Genomic DNA, 9,122 nt, shown 5'->3' on the forward strand with positions numbered 1-9,122 from the left:
CTCCTCCTCTTTCTCCTGCAGGCGTGGCGGCCCCATCAGCTTCTCCTCTAGTCGCCCAGGCCGACGCCAGCTTCAGGTCGAGGGAACTTCCTTGGACCTCCTGTCCGACGATGAGCTAGAAAACAAGATCACCGACAACAATGCCAATGAGACGCCGGTGCCCCAGCCGGAGTAGAAGAGAGAAAGCCTTAAATCTTGCTCTCCCATCTGCACATCACCTCTCAGCCCCGACACAAATACTTAGACCCTCTCAGCTTGAATAGGGACCCTCTTCTTGCTCGCTCTGGCCTATGTCTGTATAGATCTGTTCCCTCCAAACACACGCAGCATGATCTAAGCAAGATAAAAAACACATATTCCTAGCCTTACTCCTCAACCCTAAACCTTAGCACACACCAGCAGTTGGACCCCCAACGCTCTCTTTACCGCCCCACTTAAAGGCGTAAGAAACACTACTCTGCCTTACCCCTCCGTCTCAAGCTGCAGGGCTGTGTAATATAAAAGCAACTTCCATCATGGGAGTAAAGACTACTTTAATAACCTGAATGGAAGATGAGCTGCATCACAGATAGAAGTACACATGTGCATACGTTGTCAACTAAAAAAGCCATTTCAAAAAGAAAGAAAACCTCTGCATTTGGTTTATTGGTCAGTGAAATGTTTCTTCTTTTTGAAATGGATCTTCAGGGATTTAATTCCCCGCACCACAAAGGAGACCAAGCAAGTGGTGAGCGTGTTGCTGTCTACTCATCGTCAATTAAAAAGCCCCCTGATAACAGAAAAACATGAACGTTCTGATGGAGCTCAGAATTCGCTGAGTGTCTGGATGATAATTACCCCCGGTTGGACCAGTATTTAGCTGTTTAAAATGCTTCCAAATGTTAAAATAATAGCATTGCAATATTGGAAATGAACAAATTGGGATGAAAGCTGAAACTTTCTGTTTCTATTTTTGCATCAATCTACAATTTACAGTATGTCCATCATATGAATCTGTTTAGTTTTAGTTAGTTGAACTGTAACTGCAACGTATTTTTCCAGTCCTATGCTAGGGATTGTTTGCTTGCATATGAATATAGAAATGTGACTGTAAGCTGCCTTGTCGCCTCAGCGCTTCAATCCGTTGCTCTTTGACAGTATTGTTTTCTCATGATGATGTTTGACAGTAGGTCGGTGTTGACTTGTAATTATTTGGAACTAATGTTCTTTTGCTTACTACTTCTCTTTCTGTGCCTTTTTTTCTGCTCAGTCTCAGTTCAAAACCCATTTATGCCACATATGCTGTTCATATACTGAACCATGCGTAATTTCATGAAGGTATTTTCATAAAATATTCATACATTTGCATATGTAATGAGCTATCAGTGGGAAACTGATTTTCTTTCATTTGTATGTCCTGCTACAGCTCCTCACGATGATCGATACGTCAAAGCATGCGGGACTCTTTGTAGATGGGTGCAATGACTTTTCTTATTGATAACTTTTATACTTTTTGAGTTATTACTATTTAAAAACAATCCAATAGACATCAACTGTATTTATATCTCTGCTATTGTACTCAGTACAAACTCCATTCATGTTTCAAAAATGCTCAGTATTGCACACTGATCAACTGTACCTATGATCGTTACCATGACTTGTACAGTTCATGAGTTATAGGAGCTATATATGATGCATTAAAGTCTATGGAGCCCAGTTCACAAACTCTGTTCATTGAAGCAGTCCATGATGATGTTGTTCACATCTTATGAGTTATGAGCCGTCACATTTGTAATGTCATTCAATTTAAAACTTTGGCAGAAAAAAAGCCAATCAGCATGACAGCAATCACACACATGTTCAGGGGCAGAGCAGGGGGGGCTTCCGGGCCTCCAGCCCCAAATGTTTTCTCAAAAGCCCCGAATCTTTTAGGGTTTTTAAAATAACTTCAACTTTTTTTTTTTCATTTCCCCTCAGTCTCTCTGACTGGACCGGCAAATCAATGGAGCAAAAGTTCAGTTTCTGGGGAAATATCGCCATTCATTCTGTAAACCCTATTAAAAATTGGTTTCAAGATTAGTAATGCGGGTTACGCCAAATTCCTACCCAAATTACATTATGTAACTTAAAAAATAGAAGCCTCCGACAGTTTCTTTCACCCTTCTAGGTGGCAGGAGTGAAAATGAGTCATCCTCAACATTTGTTCTGGTTTTAGAATGATGAAGACAGCTGGAGAACAATTAAAAACAAAATGGAATGTTGGCTCTACTGTGTGTGTGTGTGTGTGTGTGTGTGTGTGTGTGTGTGAGGTATGTTTACACATATGTTTAGGTAAGTTCTGTACTTAAGTACTGGTACAATCCATTTTCTAGTACGCTATACATTGTAGTTTGTACTCCACTTTTTTACACACATTTAATCAAAAGCTATAGCTAGTTGCTTTTAAATAACTGCTTTAGGCCCAAAACGTTGAAATTATACAATATTTCACAAAACAAACAGCAAAGATAAGAGACGAGTCAAAAAGATTGTTTTCAAATCTGTCCCAATCCCATTTTTCTACAAGTACTTTGAAAACTCTCACTTAGATTTTGCTTATGATATTTCTGCATATTCACTCAAGTACATAAAATCCTTGTAATCTTAAATGCTAAATAATACCAAAATCATGTATTACGATCATACACCATCTGAAGAGTAAAACAGCCTGACCAATCAGGGCCCAAGGCTGTCAAAGAGAATCAAAGACAATAATATTTTCTAATACAAATGGAGGTCACTTTCTCCAAAACACACAGCGAAATGAACGTGTTGTTCTCGGACAGAGAGGAGATAAAGTGTCGGTAATCCTTCCTCATGTGACTCATAGTAATAATCACTTCATAACGAAGAGAGACGTCTGTGTTGGAGCAGGTGAGCTGCTCAGTCCGCAGAACCTCCCCAACATACATCATCAACATCCTCCGGTAAGTGTCTGCAGCCTGATGCTGTGCCAAGGTTTTTTTCTTAATTGTTTTATTAATTAAGATGGGATGCAGTTGCGTCACTTATTACACAGATGCACATTTGATTTACTGCACTGACCAATTGCCTGTGATTTCTTGACATTTAGTTAAACTGAATATTTTAGTGGCAAAATCTTTGGAAAGTGCCTCTGCATCAGTGCGCCTCCCTGTAAACATGCGTGCCAGACGTGCTATAAATGTGCCGGAGGTGGTTGTTCATAGAAAATAATTTGCTATTATCTGTCAATAGAGACAAAAAAACAAAAAAAAACAGCAACAACGCACGCGGTTAATTGCAGGGTTCAGTAAATTGCCGTCGTGACCTTTATTCATTCATCGACATCAAATATTCAAATGCAAATGAGCTGGTGGATCACAGGCAGGAAAGCTGTCCTATAAATACACACATCAACCAGCCTGTTCCTCCTCGCAGGGCCTGACAGAGGTGATCCTGCAGAGAGGCAGAGAACAACACAGGAGGAGAAGTTTTTTTTTGGAGGGGAGAGTGTAAAGTCGTATGATGTCCGTTGTTGGCGCACAGCCTTTCATCAAACCAATGCAGCCAACACCTTCTGTTTCGCCTGGCGTCCAAAGGAGACACACACTTCCCGCAAGCGAAGTCCGACCGCTCAACACGCAGGATGCCATAAGCGTCTTTGAGATCGAGCGAGAAGGTAAGTGACCCGTCTTATCCGTCACACAGTGAGGCAGAAATCCGCTCTGCTGAATCCGCTGTCAAGTTTCGCTGAGTCGATAGAGGACTTTGCGTAAAATCGTGTGTGGCATCGACAGATTTAATTCTCTCTTTCCATTTAATTTAGTCAGTGGTCAGATATTCTTTTTAAAGATGTTACATCTGTATTCGACATTCAGCATAGTGTTTATTGGGTAATTTGCGCCGCCTTTAGTGTGCGTAAAAGTAGGACCAAACATTTTTTGCGCACGGTCATTCTCTCTCTCTCTCTCTCTCTCTCTCTCTCTCTCTCTCTCTCTCTCTCTCTCTCTCTTTCTTTCTCTCTCAGCATTTATCTCAGTGTCAGGTGAGTGTCCTCTCCACCTGGATGAGGTGCGTCATTTCCTCACACTGTGTCCGGAGCTGTCCATGGGCTGGATTGAGGAGGGCCGGCTGGTGGCTTTTATCATCGGCTCTCTCTGGGACCAGGACAGACTCACTGCAGTAAGACACCCTGCACCTTCCCAACTCATCATTTATAAGTGGTCATCACACACACACAGACACATATGATCAGTAATTGTGATATCTAACCCCTTTGCTCCAGGACGCACTGACTCTCCACAAACCCCGCGGCTCCACCGTCCACATCCACATCCTCGCCGTCCATCGCACCTTCAGGCAGCAGGGCAAAGGTAACATTCTGCTGTGGCGTTACCTGCAGTATCTCCGCTGCCTGCCCAACGTGCGCCGAGCAGTGCTCATGTGCGAAGACGACCTCATTCCTTTCTACCGCAAGTCAGGCTTCAAGGTGCTTGGGCGCTGCGCCATCACCGTGGCCAACATGACGTTCACCGAGATGTGGTACCCCATCAGCGGCCACGCGTACATGCGGCGCAACAGCGAGGCCATCCGTTTCCCTCAGCATCTCTTGACTCAGCATCCCTTGACTCTGCCACTGGAAAAGACTGACGAACAGGCTGATGTATGACATGGTGATGTTTGTCACTTAGATATCTGCACAGGTCTTTCATTTTAAGGTCCCATATTAAGCTCATTTTCAGGTTTATACTTGCATTTTGGGTTTCTACTAGAACATGTTTATATGCTTTAATGTTTAAAAAACATTTTTATCATACTCTCTGTCTGAAATTACCTGTGTGTGTGTATGTATATATATATATATATATATATATATATATATATATATATATATATATATATATATATATATATATATATATATATATTGTTGTGACATCACAATCATACAAAAGTCCTGATGGCTCGTTTAAAGGCACAGTTTCTGAATACATTTCTATGTGGATTGAGCATTTCAATACTTTCACAGTATTAGTAGAGCACCTCGACCTGCTTTATAATAAAAAGAATACTCACTTTTCTCACTTTTTACAATATGGGACCTTTAACATCAGTGTTGCACTCGGTCAGGTTCTTTCTGTTTAAGTGTCTGTAAGACCTTTTTTTCTCTTGTCTCATACTGAAACTATTGTGTGTAAAATGATCTTACTGTGTACAATAAAAGCAAGAATGTACTATATGTATTATATGCAAGGTCACTTTGTTAGACTCCATGCTGTGTTTACCACTCACCTGTGAGAGGAGTACTGTGTTGACAAGTAACTGGAGTTACACTGCATAGACATTTGGACATTAAGCTGTCTCCTGCTTAGCACCTTTCTGGGCTCTCCACAACTGTGGACTGACGTCAGCAACCAGGCTTTAGCTGCTCAACCCCAGCTCCTCCAGCACTATTAAGGGGGCTTTAGCTATAGTAAACAGAGGAATTAGAAGGGACTGCACATCCAGACTTTGTATCGTGATGGGTTTTTTTTTGTTATGTATTAATTCCTGCACAATTTCAATTACATTTTTATACTGTTTTTAAGGTGAAAATTAATGTTTTTGATTTTATCTGACACAAAATATGAATTCTGTACATGTGCACTGATTGACTAGTCTAATTAAACATTCCCTTGAAAACTTCATTATGAGTATTACAAATAACATTACATGTCATTTAGATGACGCTTTTTTCCAAAGTGACTTACAATTGCTATATCAGAGGTTGCACGCCTCTGGAGCAACTAGGGGTTAAGTGTCTTGCTCAGGGACACATTGGTTGATATATCGCAGTGGGAATCAAACCTGGATCTCTCACACCAAAGGCATGGGTCATATCCTATATTCTGTAGTATAATATAACAGTCAGTCAGTATCTTCACATAGCTCTGAACTGTACCTCTGGAGACTTAGGTTGCACACTGGGACGTCTTGTGCTCTTGAATGGAGCTTTAATCCAGGATACAATCACCCTCTAATCCACTAACGTGCCAGGGTGAGCAGCTCCCGCCCCCTCTCAAACTAAGTGGTCACTTCAAACTTTAATTAGCATTTTGAGCAGGGTGAAGGTGTTTGAAGTCTGATGCAAAAATTGCCCCAAATATGCATTATTTCCCAACCAAGGAAGAAGAATCGGACACCATAAAGTATGCAGCCCACCAAGTGGCAGTGAAAGTCTCCATTGAAACAGATGAAGTAGGTTTACAGAGACCCAACCCATGAGTATTTGCAATTAGTGCGGCTTTCAACACACTATACTATGACTTTTTTAATGATATACTGTACTATGACTTCTTTTCGACTTTTTCGACATACTATATTTTTACTTTTTCATGACTTTTTTCGACATACTATACTATAATGTTTTTATGACTTTTTTCGACATACTATTCTATGACTTTTTAAGACTTTTTTCGACATACTATTCTATGATTTTTTTCGACATGCTATACTATAAATTTTTTCGTCATACTATACTATGACTTTTTTAATGATATACTGTACTATGACTTTTTTATGACTTTTTTCGACATACTATACTATGACTTTTTTATGACTTTTTTCGACATGCTATTAAATACTTTTTAAGACTTTTTTCGACCTGCTCTACTATGACTTTTTTCGACATTCAATTTTTTTACTAACCCTTATTTAGAAGTCCGCTGGCTAAAAGTGTCAGCTCAATGACATGTAATGTTATGACTTACTATACTATGACTTTTTTATGACTTGTTTCGACATACTATACTATGACTTTTTTCGTCATGACTTTTTAATGTCTTTTTTCGACATGCTTTACTATGACTCTTTTCGAAATACTATACTATGAATTTTTTCGTCATGACTTTTTAATGTCTTTTTTCGACATGCTTTACTATGACTCTTTTCGAAATACTATACTATGACTTTTCATAACAATGCAGCATGGTTTCCCAATGGTTAGCTCTGTGGCTTCACAGCAAGAAGGTACAGGGTTTGAACCCAGGTAGGCCCGGTCCTTTCTATGTGGAGTGTACATGTTCCCTCATGTCTTCATACGGTGCTCCTGTTTTTTTATAACACACTCTCCTATGACTCTTTTCGACATACCATACTAAGTCTTTTTTATGATCTTTTTAGACATTACTATGATGTTTTTTTTTATTTTTTTCAACATAATATAATATGCCTTTTTTTTAACACGCTATACTGTGACTTTTGTATGACTTTTTTTGACATACTATACTACGGCTGTTTTTATGATTTTTTTTCGACATACTGTACTATGACTTTTTCATGACTTTTTTGACATGCTATAAAATGACTTTTTTATGACTTTTTTCGACATAGTATACTTTGGCTTTTTTTTTTACTTTTTTTGACTAGCTATACTATGACTTTTTTTCTGACTTTTTTCAACATACTATACTATGATTTTTTTTACCAATCCTTATTTGGATCCGCTGGCTAAAAGTGTTCAATGACATGTAATGTTATGACTTACCATACTATGACTTTTTTATGACTTGTTTCGACATACTATACTATGATTTTTTTAAGACTTTTTATGACTTTTCATAACAATGCAGCATGGTTTCCCAATGGTTAGCTCTGTGGCTTCACAGCAAGAAGGTACAGGGTTTGAACCCAGGTAGGCCCGGTCCTTTCTATGTGGAGTGTACATGTTCCCTCATGTCTTCATGCGGTGCTCCTGTTTCCTCCACCCTTTAATTGGAAGTATCAGCTAAATGACATGTGATGTTATGACTTTTTTCAATATACTATGATATTTTTCAACATGGTATACTATGACTTTTTATGACAGACTATACTATGACTTTTCTCGACATACTATAATATGACTTTTTTATGATTTTTTTGGATATTATATACTATGACTTTTTTCGACATATGCTATACTATGACTTTTTATGACTTATTCGACTTACTATACTATAACTTTTTTATGATTATTTTCGACATACTATTCCATGACTTTTTCGTCATTGTTTTCGACATAATTTTTTTTTGGACATAATATACTATGTTGTTTTTATGATTTCTTTCGACATACTCTATTACTTATTTTTAACATATTATAGTATGACTAGAGAAGCCACCAGGGTGGTATCTTAAAGTATCACTACCAAAAATCCACTGTCCTACAAGGATCCCAGGGCAGGATATGATCTGAGGTATTTTAGCACTGATGACAAGTTAACATGTCATCAGAAAATCTCAGTTTTATGCTAAAAAGCACAAATGAATTGTGTTTTTTTTCTCTCAGGAATCTGAGCTAGTTCAGGTTGAGATTCATTTAGTAAATCTCACTGGTTAAGTGGACTTTGTGGAGGTTGATTTTGGCGATAAAGAAAAGAGAAATCTGCAAAAAATAAGATGGCTTGCAGCGTCATTGGTTTTCAAGCTGATGCTGTCAGCTGGCACCATTGCACAGTTGGCTGTCGGGCAAGTCTGAGCTTCATCGGAGTTCATTTCCTTGGGCAGAGGGTTTCAACCAATGACGAGCAAGATACTTTTAGTAAATGCATTTGAGTGTATGAATGTCAGGGAATTGTCAGTGCATGGATGAAGATGCTAATGACTCAGACTTTTTGTTCTTATGCTTATGTGCTTTTATGTATATCTGTATTGATGATCAATTTCCAACATCAATACTATTTTCTTTCAGCGAAAACTGTCACTGCTCCTGAAACTGTCGTATGAAGAGGAAAAATACACTGAAGCAGAGTGCTTTAGTTGATATGGTGTTGCATGATTGCAGGGCAGGCATACAGGGGGCTTCGTCATCCTCATTTAGGGTCAGAGTGAATAAGAGAGACGTGAAAATGCTCATTGTCAGGGTTTAAACCATCAGCACCGCAGTCTAGTATTATGACAATAATAATGGAGAAGTTGCCAATTACCATCACTCAGGCAGTGGTCCAGTCAGTGCTAATGTGCCAGTTGTGTTTCCACGTACTGCATATATGCTGACGTATTCTGGGCTATTTAACATGCTTTTAATTAGAAAGGCAGTCATCATACACGCACTTTGATTATAATGCTATTGATAGAAGCTAGTAGGGATGTAACGATGCATTGTGAGTTGGTTAAAAATGGAT

At 39.0% G+C, this 9,122-nt stretch overlaps 2 protein-coding genes across 5 annotated transcripts in view; both read left to right on the forward strand.

Moving 5' to 3' along the window:
• LOC144529639 (myosin-10) overlaps positions 1 to 1,695 on the forward strand; it is a 90,056-nt gene extending 88,361 nt beyond the window's left edge. For all 4 annotated transcript variants that reach the window (XM_078268839.1, XM_078268842.1, XM_078268841.1 and 1 more), the window contains one exon: positions 22 to 1,695. In XM_078268839.1, coding sequence (XP_078124965.1) covers positions 22 to 175 — 154 coding nt within the window. In that variant the 3' untranslated portion in view covers positions 176 to 1,695. The remainder of the gene's footprint in view (positions 1 to 21) is intronic.
• A 1,806-nt stretch (positions 1,696 to 3,501) lies between these two features.
• On the forward strand, positions 3,502 to 4,648 carry LOC144530159 (serotonin N-acetyltransferase-like). The gene is made up of 3 exons (XM_078269622.1): positions 3,502 to 3,658; positions 4,007 to 4,161; positions 4,265 to 4,648. The coding sequence occupies exons 1-3, from the start codon at positions 3,502 to 3,504 to the stop codon at positions 4,646 to 4,648; spliced, it is 696 nt and encodes a 231-aa protein (XP_078125748.1).
• Positions 4,649 to 9,122: the final 4,474 nt, after the last annotated feature.

The sequence above is a fragment of the Sander vitreus genome, chromosome 15, assembly GCF_031162955.1.
Source record: "Sander vitreus isolate 19-12246 chromosome 15, sanVit1, whole genome shotgun sequence".
Taxonomy (NCBI): domain Eukaryota; kingdom Metazoa; phylum Chordata; class Actinopteri; order Perciformes; family Percidae; genus Sander; species Sander vitreus.

What these genes read in the sequence shown, in the direction of transcription:
- LOC144530159 (XM_078269622.1), top strand. Translation starts at nt 3,502, where the DNA reads ATGATGTCCGTTGTTGGCGCACAGCCTTTCATCAAACCAATGCAGCCA. An exon ending in CTTTGAGATCGAGCGAGAAG is followed by an intron (nt 3,659 to 4,006) that starts GTAAGTGACCCG and finishes TTTCTCTCTCAG; the next exon opens with CATTTATCTCAGTGTCAGGT. An exon ending in ACCAGGACAGACTCACTGCA is followed by an intron (nt 4,162 to 4,264) that starts GTAAGACACCCT and finishes CCTTTGCTCCAG; the next exon opens with GACGCACTGACTCTCCACAA.